General features: G+C 35.7%; 1 protein-coding gene across 1 annotated transcript in view; it reads left to right on the top strand.

Moving 5' to 3' along the window:
• The window catches only part of LOC107676242 (VPS10 domain-containing receptor SorCS1-like), a gene marked incomplete at its 3' end in the record, with an annotated part of 43678 nt that extends 29554 nt beyond the window's left edge, over positions 1-14124 (top strand). The window contains exons 3-10 of the mRNA XM_016470753.1: positions 1-100; positions 3185-3258; positions 6426-6490; positions 7281-7399; positions 8755-8844; positions 10342-10521; positions 12005-12151; positions 14022-14124. The exon at positions 1-100 is cut by the window's left edge and continues 59 nt beyond it. Of these exons, the coding sequence (XP_016326239.1) occupies positions 1-100; positions 3185-3258; positions 6426-6490; positions 7281-7399; positions 8755-8844; positions 10342-10521; positions 12005-12151; positions 14022-14124 (878 nt within the window). The remainder of the gene's footprint in view (positions 101-3184; positions 3259-6425; positions 6491-7280; positions 7400-8754; positions 8845-10341; positions 10522-12004; positions 12152-14021) is intronic.
• Positions 14125-17959: the final 3835 nt, after the last annotated feature.

Consider the following 17959-nt stretch of genomic DNA (forward strand, 5'->3'; position numbering starts at 1 on the left):
CGCCACCTATCAAAAATATCGCCTCAACTTCTACATCCTCAGCCTGCTGTTTCACCCTGAGCAGGAGGACTGGATCCTTGCCTATGGCCATGACCAGAAGGTGCAGAATCATTTCAGCTAAATCATTCCTGAAAATATAGCAAAGAGCATCTAATTATGGCACAAAGCTTTCAGCAAGGCACCGTTCATGCAGTTCTCTAATTATCAAGCTGTTTTATTGCCAAATATAACCAAAGCCAAAGGAAAAACAAATTCATAGTATTTGCATTCTTGATAAAGAACATTCTAGGCACAAGCTGCAAAGCAAGACGTAACAATAATGAAAGTATGAGTGCAAATGGATGCTAATCTGTATTTAGGCTTGAAATATGTCCTTAGAAGGCAATTATCAATGCAAGAGGAAATACGTCTTAAAGAGACAATTTCAGTGAACTTAAATTTGGCAATTAAGACAATTTATGGATCCCCAGTCGCAAGGAATTATCATTACTTATATGGTTTTGAGCTCATGGTTTAGGGCTAATAAATTATGATTTTTTTTTTATTCTTCTGAAAAGATTGTTTAAGCATCAGATATAATCATATCAAAAGATAATTTAACTAGTCAAGATTTGTTTTTATATTTATTTCTTTATTTTCCTGATGAAGCTGATGAATCATTTTAATTCCTTCCCTCTTTAATTTTGGATTAGATCCATTCCTGAATTGATTTGATTGTTTTTCTACTCTTTGATGTGGATTTAAATTATATAACACATATTCAAAAAATAAGATTTTCTTTTCAAGCATCTAAAAAACAAGTACAAATGCAAACAACAAAACTTTTCAGAGTGACATGCAGTATGTCAAATAATGACAGTTTCTAGTCTCAAGGGATGGTGTTAAACAGCATTGACTTCAATTTTGACAAATCAACATTGATTTCATCCTTGAAGGAGGGCCATTGACAATGAATTACAATTAAATGAACATAATCAAAAAAAATTATCAGCCAATTGACGGCTAATAGTTGACATTTTGCTAAATATGCATTAGCAAACGGCTAGCCACGGCTGAAAGCCGCAAAAGCAAACAGCATAAAAAGAAAACAATCACTAGTGTAATTAAACCCTATCCAAATCTATGCCACAAATAAATGCATAATTTATTAGTGTTGACAGTTTTGCTGCTGTGGTGTCATTGGCAAGGTTCCTAAATTTGTTGAGGTTTTTTATGATGACAGTAAACAGAGGGAATGAGCTAAAATGAAAAGCTCAGTAACCGTCAACACTTTTGTGCCTCTCAGCTGAAAAAAAACCCCAAAAACACACAGCTTAAAACAAGACAATGCTGGTGTTAAACCAACTGAGCGGCAATTTGGCCAGTGTGGGAGACCAGTTTGAACCAGCTAAGACCAGTTTAGGTCTCTTTAAGAAGTTGTTTTCAGCAGAGCTCTACTCTTCACTTCTGATGTGGTTTAGTTTGATCCAGTTTGATTTGTTCTGTTGGTTTCCCATAAGTCTGTTTCTAAATATGACTGAGCTCCATCCACCCACAGTCAGGATGTTATATTGGATATGAGATTGGGATCCCAGCCCCCCCCCACTGTTTTAGAAATACCTCGCAAATCCTGGCAAAAATATGCTGCTTTGTACAAGGCAAGTGAAGTTTCACACCTAGGGAAAACTTTTGCTTAACACTTTAACAAATGCCACATTTCATTCCAAAGTGCTGTAAGTACCAGTGTGACATATTTATGTTTGCAATTTATATAAAATGATTTCTCCCAAAGAACTGTGGACATAAATAGGATGCTTACTGCCATACTGAGAAACATATACGCGAATTATGACCCATTTAGTAAATTTAAGATTTCAGTGTTTGTTCTCTCACTGATTGCCAATTTTCCACTGCAATTATACTAATTTTGAAATGATAATTTTAAGATTTTATTGTATTCTGTGTTTTATTGGAAAGTCATTCATAATTTCATTTGCTCGGTTCCAAAACCTAGTTAGCTATCTATGTAGGTAGCATTTTAAGTCTTCTTAGGCACGCTTCTGATGCAAATTATGTTCCCAATGTGTGACGGCTTCTAAGATACCTTGTTTTTTGCTCAAATTTAGGGCAGCATCACATGTACCCAACTAAAATAAAATCTATTCAAAAGTTTGGAGTTTGTAAGAGTTATAGGAAATATATTAGGAATATATATTAGAAAATATTATGACAATTATTTGCAATAAAATAGTCAAATCACATAAAAAATGCCATTTTTTAGCAAGTGTTTCTTAAACACAGTTGGTTATGTCTTAAATGAATGTAAATAGTTGGGAGAAAATCATATATGCATCAGTATATTAGATCCGTGCATTAGGTCTTAGAGTGACAGCAGCCTACTAATTCTGCTGCTGTCTGTGGAATTGATGTTAACCAAAGAAGAAAAGAAAAACAGAAAATCTCTCACTGCACTTGAATGAATAACTTTTGCATCTTTAATACAAATTAATGTTCAATAATACAAGTGTGTGAAGATTGTGCAGTGTTTTTTTTTTTTTTTTTACATTTGATTATTCGCAGATAGGGAGAACATAAACATTTTACACCATATAGGATTTTTATGGATTTTTGATTCCAGTCTTGGAAGGATAGATTTATAAATAAAGAGAGCAATATGTGAATTGCTTGATAATTTCAGTTATTTTTATGACAAATATCTGTGTTAAAACATGGTCAGTTCCTAAACTTGAGGTGACATATATAGAGAGAATATATAGGATTGTATTGTTTTCTTCATAACTGATTTTGAATGTGGAAGAGCTGGAAGACATGCGAACATGCGCAAATTTTAGTACTCATAAAAAATAAAAAAAAATCCCATGTTTGGCATATTTGTAATAGGCTAAAATCAAAATGTAAAAAAATGCTATTTGTGTGGTGCATAGAGTTGCTGTAGAACATTTAGAAATTAGGTTTCATAGTGGTTCATAATTTCATAATGTGGCCTTTGAAGAAAGACAGCTGCCTAGGCAGTGAGGCAGTTCACTAGTTCATTGAACAGAGCTATTGATAAGAATCGAGTAAACTAAACGTACCTAAGCAATGCCAATAGGCAGATGCGCAATTACATTATAGCAGCATATTACATCAGAAGAGACAGGAATCTTCATAGTATCCCTTTGCTAACACAATTTTTCGTCTTTAGCTCTACAGCTCTGTTGAGTTCGGCCGTCGATGGCAGCTCGTTCACGAGCGGGTGGCGCCCAATCGATTCTACTGGTAAGCTCTCTGTGTGATTTATTCTGCTGCATGTGGAACATCAATCATTTGAGCTCCTGCATTCTGTGCCTGATAAAAGAATAAACCAAAGAACACGGACTGTTGTTCAATCCTGATGTGATCTTCCCCACTGTGTTCCACCACAAACGCTACCTCGAGGTTTACGTCCAAAGCTTAGAAACTCTTTAATGAATGTTGTCATTAGACCTTGTTACAGAGTCGGAGTCTGCATTTGCAATGTTGCAAATGATTTAGTCATTAAGAAAGCTTATTCAACTTGATCAGGATGGCTAATAGGTGTCTAGACTGTGGTGATTAGAGACCTGTTGAGAAATAAATTCTAAATTCGATTCGATTTTATGTTTATCCCTGGTCTCAAGTGGACAAGCTGGAATGAACTGAAATGTATTTTGGGCATGGATCAATTGAGTTTTTTTTATTTTTTATTTTTTTTTATAAAGAATTGTGAACATATATTCCACTGAATCTTTGGTATGTGGGACAAAAAGTGATGACAGAAGTAAAAAAAAAAAAGTTAATGCACAAAGGAAATCATATTCCAAAACAAAGTCATGTTAAATATGTTTTAAGACATCTGGCATTGGCATTGATTAATTAACTGAAACTGCAGGATGGTTGTTTAAAACTGATTTTCATCTATTGAATTGTCACCATAGTCAGACAGAAAATCTTTCTTTTTTTTTTTTTTACTTAACAAAATAACTATATTTTCATATTACACGTGTACTGTATTAAATGTAGTAGCCTTTTCCTCTGCTGTTGCTAACTAGGACCATTTCATATATATATTGTATATGAAGTATATTGAGTTATATACTGAATGGTCGAATGGGTGAATTCTATTAAAAAGGTAAATGAATGCTACATTTGTGTTAAGAAACAATGTCACCTTACATTCAATTTGTGGTAATCACAGTACAATTTAAAGTCTCAACTGGTTGGTCAGTTTTTTTCGTTGATCATGTCTGTCTTTTTCCATCCAAATTCTAGTCATTTAGTACCAGGATTTTGTTTTTTGAGGACATGTGAGCTTTTTGCATAAGCACCGTCAAAGTACGACAGAGCGAAGACATCAGAGAGTCAGCCTGGAGTACCGTTATTTTTAGGCTGGTAATGATCTATCCTCACAAGTTCCCATCTATGAACTCTCACATATGGAGTCTTATTATCTGAAGTGAGATGAGACATATAACCCTTAAAAATGTGTAGCTATTGACTATGTGAAATTAGATTGTCCCTTTTGATGAGATATGCCGCCATAGTTGCAGCCAGTATATGAGATGATTGAAGAAATGGAACTTTGAATGGATGAAATGGACTTTTGTATCTGTCAGCGCTTCAAAAGCAACTCAGATCTGATGCGGCTCGTTTCTGGCCTAATACCTGCACAGATTTAAAGTCTTGGTGGAACTGAATGGGTCAGAACTCCTTTACCTTTACAACTGATCTGAAATCGAAACCTAGTCAATTTTCTTTGAAATTGAACTGTTCTTGTGAGTAAGGGAGTAAGTAATAATCTTGGGTGTGAATCGAGTAAAACTAAATTAGCGCTGATATACATTATATGCCAGCATTGACTGGTTATCATAATGCACTTCTCGTTTGCTATGGGTTAACTATACCAGGAAAATAATGTTATCTTTAGTAAATAAGTGATATAATAAGCCTAAATTAAATATAAAGGGAGAGTGTTTGTACTGAAAAAGAATGACGATCAATTTAAACGCACGACGCACGATTAGAGTTCAACAGTTGGGTTCCCAAAAGTTAAAATCGCATTTATTTGCGCCATACATGAATTGACTGTGAATGATAACTTACAAACCTTTACAGACAGACCTGAGCTACTAAATATAATCAACATATTTAAATCAGTAGTTTTATATTTCTCCATTATGTTTTATTCGATTATGTCATTTACAATGTGTCATGGCCTTCATTAAAGCCGTCAAGTACACAGTCTTGTACCCTTGTCTTTTTGTCAAGTTTTCAAATAAGTTTTTGCTTCAAATCAGCGTTTTTAATGTTATGATTCTCCTCATAGCTGGTTGGTTTGGTTCATGACTTTTAAAAAATCTTTATGGGAAAAATGAATGAAAAAAAATACTTCTGCAACCAAGGCTACTGATAAAGTGGGCCGGCACTGTAGAACTTTATTAAACAGCTTTTTTAAATACTTGCTTCTGATTGGTCAATTGTGCCATAGATTGCTATCATACCTCTTATATAACACCACAGACGCATTATCTCGTTTCATACAAACACAAGTGGTGCCAGTATGTGTCTTAGTTATTTATTGTAATGCAAATGACCTCAGAAGAGTTCAGTATTAATATTACTGTAATATCTCGGGTGATTGTTTGTACATTGTAATGGTCCATTTTTCTTAGCGGAAGCTATACAGCTATGATTATAAAATCAATATCATGTCCGTCCATGTATTTATTTATTTGAGTAGCTGTGTAATAAGTGGGTTTTTATACAGTCAGCTCACATTAATTATCATTTTTGCTAAATAAACCTCTTCACTATGTGGATTGCAGGTCAAACTCAAAATAAAGTGTGCGAAAGAGGTGTAACTGTTTATTGAATTCACCGCTCTGCCTTTAAAATATTAAGGCTGATCCCAGAGCACACCAAGGGATGCTATATTTGGGAAAGCGTCAATACTTCCAATAAGTGTCATGATAAAGTCTTGAGATAGTCTGCTTCTACCTTTGTGTGTTCCTCTCTGGAGCAGCTCTCTCTGATTTTTCAGTCTCGAATAAATATTTCATGCTACAATGATTTTTTTTCCACACTAAAAAGAGCGAGAGAGCTGTGTGCGCTGCCTGTGGGTGTTCTTGGGAAGCAAATGAGAAGGGCTTACTTTTAATGATGTCAGGATATGCTCCTTGCTTCTGTCAGAAAGCACAGATAGATGGAGATGGAAATGGAGACTTAACAGGATAGTGTGTTCTGATGGTACTTTCTCGACTTAACCCGCATTGCTCCTTTGGGAGGCTAACATGGATCTTTTAGCCGACACAAAAAAAGACAATGCCCTTATTTTGACCCATCTGTTGTTGTGAGGAAACACAAAGGATTTTCGTTTTCCAAAGCTCATTTTATAAAACACTGTTTTTTACTTCCTTTGGGCTCTCCAGGTCTAAACTGGGCCTTGATAAAGAGCCGGGCCTGATTCACCTTGAGACCAGCATCTCAGAAACCCGTAAGTCTGAATGGCATCCCTGGACGTGCTTTGATTACATTTCAAGAAGCAATAATTCAAACATGGCACAAGGCGACACTTAGAGGGTTCAAAACAGGCTTCACATTAAAATTCAAAACGGACAGTTCTGCACCAGCAAATCCATTTTTCCATATTTGTCATCAGTAATTAACATGAAGAAACACACTGCACAAATTGAGTTTGTCTATTCTTTGTCTATTCTTTGTTGAACCTATATTTCTAATGATTGACAGAAGCTACATGTGTCAGTTCTACTGTAGAGTAGACGTGGTCCCTCAAAAAGGTTTTTTTAGACTGTTTGAAGTTAATATACAAGGACAATTCGGGAGGCTGGGTGCAATTGTAACTTTTTTTTTAATTTACACGCTACTAGAGATTTTCCTCTCATGGTAAAAGTAAAATTTATGTGTGTTGATAGTAACAGTACCATAAATCAACCTATATTGAGAAACATTAGATGGCAATTGTGGTTAGGTAGTGAATAATAAAAGTTTTAACTCAGAAATTGCTAGCAAATTTCACCAAAAATGACTAATTAATCGCAAGTAACACATTGAATTAAATCTGAAATGTTGAAGGTGAAAGACTAAAGTAGCATTTTTGTTTTATTTGCAACGTTTAAAAATCTTTGGGCAGCTGTAACATGTAAATACTATAGGAGAAACCCTTAAAGTAATTAAGTTATCAATATCAATATTACTATTATCTCTCTTCAGTCTGACTGTCTATCTGGAAATCCAATATGTCGTTTGTCTTGTTGTTGCTGCAGAGGCTCTTTATGTCACATGCAAGCTTCAGAACTGCACAGAAGCCAACAAGGGCAAACCTTTTCCTGGATATATTGACCCCAACTCCCTGGTGGTCCAAGATGAGTATGTGTTTGTTCAGGTGAGTTATTTATAGAGGGGAAACCTTTGACTAGTATGGCTATAATCATTATTTTTTCTTATGATGTTGCACTGATATTTTACATTCTTGTATCAATATTCAAGCATTTTCCACAGCTCAGTTATACTTGAATTTATTATACCTAGTTTATCCTTGAGTTTTAATTTAAGCGCAAACATGGTATCTTTTTTATATTATTTTAGTCAAGTACCTTCATTAAATTATTCAGTTATGTATGCACTTTTCAAAATGATTTAATGGGAAGGCTGTTCTCTTTTAAAAAACACACAACCAACAAGTTTATTTAAAAAAATGTCTGGAATTCACTACACAACTTTTTTTCCCCCAGATTTTTGCATCGATTTACAGTCTGTAGAAGTTGCTTGTTGCCAAAAGTCAGATCCAGTCTACAGATTTGAGTTGACAGATTTCATAGAAAATCGATTCCATTTTTTTTAAACTTCAGACTATTATTACAACTGATTTTAGACCACATATTTATTTTCATCTGTCACATGCCTTCTACCAACAAGGCACATGCTTCTTAATGAGTTTGTTGTGTTCAGAACAACATGAAAATTTGTTAGTGTGTGATCCTCAGTCGTTTAGTGTATGATAGCCATTTTCCCCTCTGTAACTTTTTACGAAGTCGGCAAGTGTATGATGCCTAGTGTTTTAAAATCTGTTCTGATTTGAACAGTTATGTAGTATATTCCAGACTTAAATTTCCAGTCCGAAATTTTAGCACTTTAAAAAATAAATACGACCTCACGGTGTGTCAATCACGTTGATACACTGCCTCCGAAACTTTCGTCTGTCATAAAAAAATTGGACCAAGTTCGATTTTCTGCGTTTTCATATCTGTAGCAAGCATTTTGATGGGAAAGGAAATGAATACACAAAAAAAAAAAAAAAATGCATGCAAAAATTTCGGACTCAGTGTGCAAGGACCTTTAAGTTCAAACTCTTTTATAGTGTAGTCCAGGTGTGCTGTCTGAGACACATCTGGATGGATGCAATGCTGATGCATTACTTTTTTAGACACTTTTGAATATTGCAGACCCTCTTTACTCCCATATTAAGCACTTAATCTTAATCCCAGGTGTAAACAGGGTCTATGAGGTGCCATAATTAAAGCACAGATATAAACTAATCCTCCAGATCCAGTCTGTGTCATGCATTTGGCATAGTTTCAACTGCGATTCAATTATGATAACGTGATGATAACGCACCAATCATATCGCAATGCATAATGCGAACCCTAATATGTGACCAATATCCCGGTAGAACTCAAAATGTTAACTTTTTCTAAAGTGTCTTTGTCCTGTCTATTTGTGATCCCTCCATTACCCAAGGTGTCAACCGGCGGTCGGCCAATCTACTACGTGTCATCCAGGCGAGATGTGTTTACACCCATGAAGCTTCCCAAATACACCCTTCCAAAGGTAGGGTAGCTCATTCAGACTTGCTCGACACGAAGTCAGAATCTGCTACGCTGTGACAGAGTAAACAGACATTGCTATTTCAGACCCAGATCATCATGTCCCTCAATGTTAGCCTTTGAAGCTTCAAACCTTTACAAAATCCTTTACAAAATCTGGCAGGCTCTTGCTTCTGAGTGAGTGAATTCGGGGACGCAGATGCTACCGCGGTCCCTCGCCTCTCAGGATGCTGTATTATTATTCAAAGATTAAAATCTGCTGCGCTCACATGACAATTAAACATGTTTTATTCAATCAAGCTCTCGGCGCTCCTTTAAGCACACACCCAGCAACCCTTGCACGGTCTGGGGTAGATGAAATTCGCAAACTGCCAGCATGTGGTTTTGTTGCATTTGCCCAACTGACAAGCTCAATTTAAGCCTAATAAGAATATTTGTCGTACGCCAGAGCTGTGAGCAAAACAAGGCAGGTGAGAGAAGGGTCTGATACTGATTATTAATCGGATTCAGCTCAGTGGGGTGAAACCGCCACTGCTCTCCAGCTGTCCCCATCCATCCCGGTAACAACATTCATATTCAATCTCGCTTGATTAGAGGCAAAAATCACATTAAAGGTTAAAGTCGTCCTCCTCTGATATATGCAAATGAGAAGGGTAAAGGTGTTTTGATGCTTGAATATTAAAAGGCACTTAAGTTGTTTGGAGTTCGGCCTACTTTTTCTTTTTGATGATGGAAAAGACTGAATAGAGTAGTTAAATCATTTGAATGGCTCAGTTATGAACCGCACAGGAAAATGCAGTCGGCTCATCAAGAGAATAAAAGGCAATTGAAGTTTAATGACTTCAGTGGCAGTTTTATTGACAAAATGCACATTGTATGAATAATAAATACAGATATAGACAGCTAGATAAAGGGAAATTCTTGTACAACAGCAGTGACAATATCATATATATATATATATATATATATATATATATGTACACACACACGCAATATATTACACAATATTACTGTTTTTGGATTAAATAAATGTGGCCTTATTGAGTATAAGATATATATAACAAGGCCACATTTATTTCATCCAAAAAATGGATGACTGTAAAATGACTGTTTTCTATTTGAATATAGTTTAAAATGTAATTTATTTCAGTGACGCAAAGCTGCATTTTCAGCATCATTACATCTTCAGTGTCACATGATCCTTCAGAATTCATTCTAATATGCTGATTTGGAGCTCAGAGGCATTTCTTATGTCTTTTTTTGCATTATTATCAAATAATGTCTAATACAAAACTGAAGTCATACAGCTATACTGGGCCGCACCAGTCAACCTAGCTCATCAATTATAACCCACTATTATAAAGCGTTCCTTGTCAGTTTTATAGACTTCTTTATTGACATGTTTATACCAACATTTGGATAATGCCGGAGGCAGAATATTCTTTTGTCAAATAAATCACAGAGATCTGTCTTATGAAATGTCTTTTCTTTTTTTCCCCAGGATCTGCATGTGATCAGTACAGATGAGAACCGGGTCGTGGCGGCAGTTCAAGAGTGGAACCAGAATGACACTTGCAACCTGTACGTGTCAGAGGCCGGAGGCATTTACTACACGCTGGCTTTGGAGAATGTCATGAGCAGTATGGGATCAGAGGGAAATGTCATGATAGATCTATATGAGGTACCTCTCTCTAAAACACAACAGTTTCATTTATTTTCCACACTGTACAGATGTGTGCTGATTCAATATCACTGCTTAATGTTCGCATTTCTCTGGATATTAAAAGCATGATCAAATTGAATGCACTAATTAATGCTAATTGGGTGTAGTGCTAAATGATTTAATAGCAGTGCTAATTAATTAAGGTATTCATTACATGACTATCAGTGGATTATCTAAACAAGGAGCAGTTAGGAACCCAGAATACTCTCTTTGCATCTAAATCTATCGCTAGAAGGGGAAACCATGGACACAGTGTCAAATATGATAACAGATTTTGTGCCATGCAACATCTGTTTTTTAAGTATTTTCAATTAATATATTATTATGTTAGATACTAGATAGATAGATAGATAGATGATAGGTAGATAGAATATGTGATGTGATGTGATGTGATGTGATGCTGAAGACTGTAGACAATTAATGACTACTGAAAATTCATTTTTGTCAACACAGGGAAAAATAAATTAAAATGTCATAATATGTGTGTGTGTGTGTGTGTGTGTGTGTGTGTGTGTGTGTGTGTGTGTTCTGTTAAGACTACAAACAACTAAACAACTGGATTTGAACATAAAAACTATTTTGCAGCCTGTCTGAACAAAACTGTTTCCTATCCCTGATGTACTATTGACGTTTTCATCATTTAACTCTGATCAATGTCTTTCCAAATACCTGTATGCGACAAGATACCTTACAATCTGAGAGCAGGCAGGGCTTTGGAGTGCTTTTAGTTCCCAAGTTTGTATAGCTCTTAAATTGGTCTGATAGCTCTGCCCGTGTACAAAGGCTGGACTGAAGCCAGCGATTAGGGTTTGGGTGAAGACAACTCGTCTCTTGAAGAATACCCCAGATCTCTATTCATACACCTCTGGATGAAACAGCGCATGCAGCCGCGCATTGCAACAGAGGCCAGCAGGTGTCAAGCTATCTCCTGATCAAATAATTAAACTGTTGATGATAGCAACCCCCATAAAATCACATTTGGCCCTCGGATAGGCTGAAGAGTCTGGTGACTTGATTGAGGTCGCCACCTCCGTGTAACATATGCTAAAATCTCAGCCGACGGCTAGATTGAAATATTCGTCAATTATTTAATAGTCAGTGCCCTTCGAGGCCCATCCCGGGCTGCCTCTCCTCCTCTCTAGTGCTTCCTGGCCCTGAAGAGATGTCACTTCTGTTCAGGACGGACATGGATTACCTTCTCATTCCCTTACATACTCCCATTCCACTCCAATAGATAGATCTTACCAGGAACTGCTATATGTACGGAGCTTTTTAGAAGTTCACTTAGCTGGTTTGTGCCACAGGGACACAAGGTAACAAATGCATCACAGGCTGTTTTTTTTTTTTTTCTATAGGAGGAAATGGTGTAACTTTAGGGATATGATTACTAGTGATTTATCTCTTCCTCATTATCTTTCTTTGTTTATGTTCCCATCCCTAGGTGGCAGGAATAAAAGGTATGTTCTTGGCTAATAAGAAGCTAAATAATGAGGTGAAGACATACATAACCTATAACAAAGGTCGTGACTGGAGGCTCCTGCAGGCTCCCTCAGCTGATCTCAGAGGAAACCGAATCCATTGCATGTTGGTGAGTGGACTTGTGGGAAAGAAAAAAGACAACAGTGTCAATGAAGAGTATAGATGAAATATGATGAGGAAGGAAAAAAAAGAAGAAAAATCAAGATAAATAACCTATCATTTATGAACACCATGTTTTATTGAGTGTCATTTCCAATCAAGCTGTAATTGTGTTAAATGATGTAAAAGGTATGAACTTTTTATTTAATTCAATACATAAAATCTTAGCTTTGAAATTAACCTTAGCAAGAGAAATTAGTCTGACATTTAATTCCAAAATGTTTTTTTATATTTTGTTAAAATGATATCATTTACATCATTGAATGCTATTAAACACAATATATACTTTGATGTTCTTTTTTGTAATTAAAACTATTATTATTATTTTTTCATTAATTCAAGTAAAATATAAAATATTAAGCTTTTTTTGGCTTGGAAACTAACTGAAATTAAGTTTAAGTTGAGGTACAAAATTACTGAAATCATTAATTGAAGCTAAATACAAATGTCTACAAAAAAGCTAATGAAAATCATAATAGCACATAACAAAATTACTAATTAAAAATAAAAATAAAAAGCTTGTTTAAAATATGTGATTCTGGACCATGGGTGCAGCAGGCGCAATGATATTACGCAGCGCCTGAAAATATTCCCAGCTAGGTAACTTCCACTAAGCCTATTTTCAGGCGCTATGTAATATTATTGCGCCTGCTGCACCCATGGTACGGCAGCAAAGTTCCTTGATTATTACACCGGAATGAGAGTATGGTTCCTGGCCATATCGGTCTAGAAAATCGCAACTTTTCATTTTCCGTCGTCTTAGTACACGATGTAACTACAGAAGAGTCAAGTTTTAAATAGGAAAATATAGAAACTCTTTGGTCATTTTTGAGTGAGATGCTAACGGTCTAATCAGATTCAATGATCTATGCTTAGCTAAGCTAAAAGTGCTACCGCCAGACCCGGAGATCGGCTGAATGGATTCGAAAACGGTAAAACTCAACTGTTTAACTCTAGGCGAGTTGGAAAATGAGCCATTTTCAAAAATAGTGGAGTGTTCCTTTAAGACTGGTTTTGTGCTCCAGGGTCACATATCAATAAATACTATAACAATAATGTATAACTAGTACTAAAATAACACTGTTTGAGATGCATTGGAAATGTTCCTGTGATGTTCACTGTTGGACATGAAATTAAACTAGTAAAGATATGAAAACTTTGTTTTGAGAGCGTCTATTTTAGAAAAAAAAGAGTCAAACATGTTATTGAAGAAACACTCCGTTACATATGGTCATGCTTGATGATATTTTAAACAATTTTGCACAATAGCACCATTATAATAATAAAAGTAATAAGTCGTAATATGCCAACAGAATGCACATTCCTGTAGACACCGGTGTTTGGATGAGGTCTACGTGATCAGTGCTGCTTTTCAAATGACAAGACGTATATTTCATTCCGTGGAGATATTATCCATCCCCAGTGAATGGCCTCCGCAACCCCCCCAAAATGCAAACAAAAACAATTACCCTTTGATAAACTAATTAATGGTCCCACTGTTGGCCTTGCCTTCACCATCCATTACAGAGCTATTTGTTAGAAAATGTCAAAGTTTTAATAAACCCCTAAACAACCCTTGCAACATGTGCTTACCATTGGCATTTCCAGACTTATAATGAGAATTGTGTCACTAAAGGTTATTCCAATCAAAATTAATGTTGGGAGGGAAAAAAGTCACGAGTCTTTGCTGTTATGGGATTTTGTAAATGGGATTTTATTCGAGCCCAATCACAATGACAGTTTAGTGGAGGCCACACACTGGGGGTCACACCGATGTTGAGACCCTGCTTGATCGAGATGATTGTTTGTGTTGCTTCTAGCCGTACTGTTCTCTGCATCTTCACCTGCACGTATCTGCAAACCCATACACATCCGGAAACATAGCCAGCAGAGAGTCGGCCCCTGGAATCATAGTAGCGTCAGGTGAGTTTGGGTAAAAGGACTGACGCTGATAACAATATTCTGCACATACAATGCAGATCTTATTTGTATTCATACATAAAGTGCAAATATGCTCTACTGTTCAAAATTTTAGGGGTATGCTGGTGCAAAAAAAAAAAACTATAGTGTGAATTATTAATTTATAAGAATATTAATACATTTTAAAATGTAATTTATTCCGGTGATGCAAAGTTAAATGTTTAGCAGCCATTACTCAGTCTTCAGTGACCCATATTAATATGGGTCAACTTGTCTGCGCCGGTAGCCTCGTGGTTAGTGCATCGACATATAGCGCAACTGTGCTCACAGCGACCCGAGTTTGAATCCCACCTTGAGGTCCTTTGCTGATCCTGCTCCCCCCTCTCCACCGCAGTACTTTCTTGTCATCTCTCCACTGTACTTTCAAAATAAAAGGCACAAAAAGCCCATAAATATTATATATATATATATATATATACATACACAGAAAAAAAACAGTAATATTGCAAAATGTTATTACAATATAAAATAATGGTTTCTATTTTTAATATCCTTTAAAATATAACGTATTCAGGAAGGATGTGTTTAATTGATAAGAAGTGATAGCAAAGATCTATGTTGTTAGAAAAGATTTCTATTTTGAATAAATGCTGTTCTTTTTAACTATTTCAAAGAATTCTGAAAAAGTATCGGTTTCCAAAAAAATATTTGGCAGCACAACTGTTGCCAACATAATTCCTAAGCAATTCTATTAAACAGCATTTATTAGAAAGCTTTTGTAAATAAATAAATACATTCTGACAAAAATCTTGTTATAAAATAAAAATTGTATTACTGTTATTCATGTGAAAACAGTCGTGCTGTTGTTCTAATAAACAGCATTTAACTTTCTCAAATAAAAAAAATTAATTGATTGATTGATCGATTGATCGATCAATCAAGTATTCATTTCTGACAAAAATCTTCTGTTATAAATAAAAAAATACATCTAAAATAATCTTATAAATCTAATATGCTCAAGATTTTTTTTTTATTATTATTGTCGTTAAGCATTTTTTTGTGGAAAATGTGATAAAACATTTTTTATAAAATATATATTAATAATAATAATACAAGTATTAATTTCTTACAATAAATAAATAAATAAAATCTGACTGTACCCCCAAACCCATTGTTTGTTTTTTCATGTATATTTGTTTACCATAAAAGTACAGTATTATCTGAAACAAATACTTACATATGTACAAATTTTGTCAAATTTAATAGTATTAATTCTGCATACATATTTCCCTCATGTTGTTTCATTAACAATACCTGTAGTAATTATATAAAACTCTGGTTACTTTACTTTCTTAATTTGGAACTGCTTTATAAAAATGTGCCTGAAATGTATCATTGCAATTTTGGATCCTCCGTTAATCTTTAAAGAAGCATTTCAAAGTTGAAGACACATATTTAGAAAAAGATTAATAAAACTGAATACTCAAGGATTATTTGCTTTGGTTACAGACAGGTAGAAAAATTGTCTAGATGACAGGTACTGGAAGAAGAAAATACTTTTTAAAGTGTGTAGTTCTTGTATTCTTCCTTAAATCCCTGACATCAGTTCGTTTTTTGTCCTGGAACTCCAAAGCGAAGCATATTTAAATTCCTTTCATCTTGAGCGCTTATGACACTGTTATTGTTGAAGACATTCATTTTGCGCTCGTGGAGCGCAGGCATCTGTATATGGACTATAAACAAGATTAGTGTCGTGCTAGCATAAACAAATGGAAATGCTAAGTGCTACTCTTGAGATTAGCGGCAGAGAGTCTTTAGAGCGTTCTTATTATTCTCTCTCCATCATCTTCTGTTTTCACAACCGACTGACTCTTCCACCACTTCAAACTTCAAATGTTTATTTTATAAGATTGAAAGCGCTTGTGACTTTTTCATTTTAATACTCAAGGATTATTTGTACTTTTGCTTTGGTTACAGACAGGTAGAAAAATTGTCTAGATGACAGGTACTGGAAGAAGAAAATACTTTTTAAAGTGTGTAGTTCTTGTATTCTTCCTTAAATCCCTGACATCAGTTCGTTTTTTGTCCTGGAACTCCAAAGCGAAGCATATTTAAATTCCTTTCATCTTGAGCGCTTATGACACTGTTATTGTTGAAGACATTCATTTTGCGCTCGTGGAGCGCAGGCATCTGTATATGGACTATAAACAAGATTAGTGTCGTGCTAGCATAAACAAATGGAAATGCTAAGTGCTACTCTTGAGATTAGCGGCAGAGAGTCTTTAGAGCGTTCTTATTATTCTCTCTCCATCATCTTCTGTTTTCACAACCGACTGACTCTTCCACCACTTCAAACTTCAAATGTTTATTTTATAAGATTGAAAGCGCTTGTGACTTTTTCATTTTACTCCTTCAGGCTTGTGTCTTCCGCGACACTCGCCGACTATATTGCCTCCGGATGCACACTGATGAAATATAAATGTCTTGGCACTGTAACTATCTGGATAAGTAATCCTAGGAGGAGAGCGACTATTAGATATTAGGCTCTAAACTGACGTTTAGTTGATTGATTTGATGGCAGAAGGGTTGTGGAGATGCCACAGATTTCCTGAGTTGCTTAGCTTATTAGATAGAGAGGTTTTCTAGAACTCCTACTTACCTCACAGGGTCAGACTCTGATTTCATTACACATGATGCATTTGCTGCTATAAAAAGCTATCTATCTATCTGTCTATCTATCTATCTATCTATCTATCTATCTATCTGTCTGTCTGTCTGTCTGTCTGTCTGTCTTCCCATCCGTTTGTCTATCTGTTTATATATTTTTTTGTCTGTTTGTCCATCTTTCTCTCCATCCATCCAATCATCTCTCCATCCATCATTCTCTGTCCATTCATCCATCCATCCATCCATCTTTCTGTCCATCCATTTGTTGATCTGTCCATCCATCTTTATGTCTGTCCATTCATTCATCCATCTTTCTTTCCATCCATTCATTGATCTTGTCCATCTATCTTTCCATCCATCCATCCATCTTTCTGTCTGTCCATCTATCTTTCTGCCCATCCATTCATCCATCCAACCATCTTTCTGTCCATCCATCCTTTTATCTGTCCATCTATCTGTCCATTCCAACCATCCATCCATCTTTCTATACATCCATTCATCCATCTTTCTGTCCATCCATTCGTTGATCTGTCCATCTATCTTTCTGTCCATCCATTCATCCATCCGTCTTTCTGTACATTCATTCATCCATCTTTCTGTCCATCCATTCGTTGATCTGTCCATCTATCTTTCTGTCCATTCCATCCATCCATGCATCTATCTTTCTGTCCATCCATCCATCCCTTAAATGCATGGATTTATCTTTTCATTGCATCATTTGAATTTTTCTCTTTGAATTTTTTTTATCTTATCCTGCAGTACATTATGGAACAAAATCCATCCATCTTTCTGTCCATCCATCCATTGATCTGTCCATCTATCTTTCTGTCCATCCATCCATTTATCTTTCTGTCCATCTATCCATTGATCTGTCCGTCTATCTTTCTGTCCATCCATCCATTAATCTATCCATCTATCTTTCTGTCTATCCATCCATTGTTCTGTCAATTCATCCATCCATCCATCCATCCATCCATCCATCCATCCATCCATCCATCCATCCATCCATCCATCCATCCATCCATCCATCCATCCATCCATCCATCCATCCATCCATCCATCCATCCATCCATCCATCCATCCATCCATCCATCCATCCATCCATCCATCCATCCATCCATCCATCCATCCATCCATCCATCCATCCATCCATCCATCCATCCATCCATTT

Source organism: Sinocyclocheilus anshuiensis, unplaced genomic scaffold (genome assembly GCF_001515605.1).
Source record: "Sinocyclocheilus anshuiensis isolate Anshui unplaced genomic scaffold, SAMN03320099.WGS_v1.1 scaffold469, whole genome shotgun sequence".
NCBI classification, from domain to species: Eukaryota; Metazoa; Chordata; class Actinopteri; order Cypriniformes; family Cyprinidae; genus Sinocyclocheilus; species Sinocyclocheilus anshuiensis.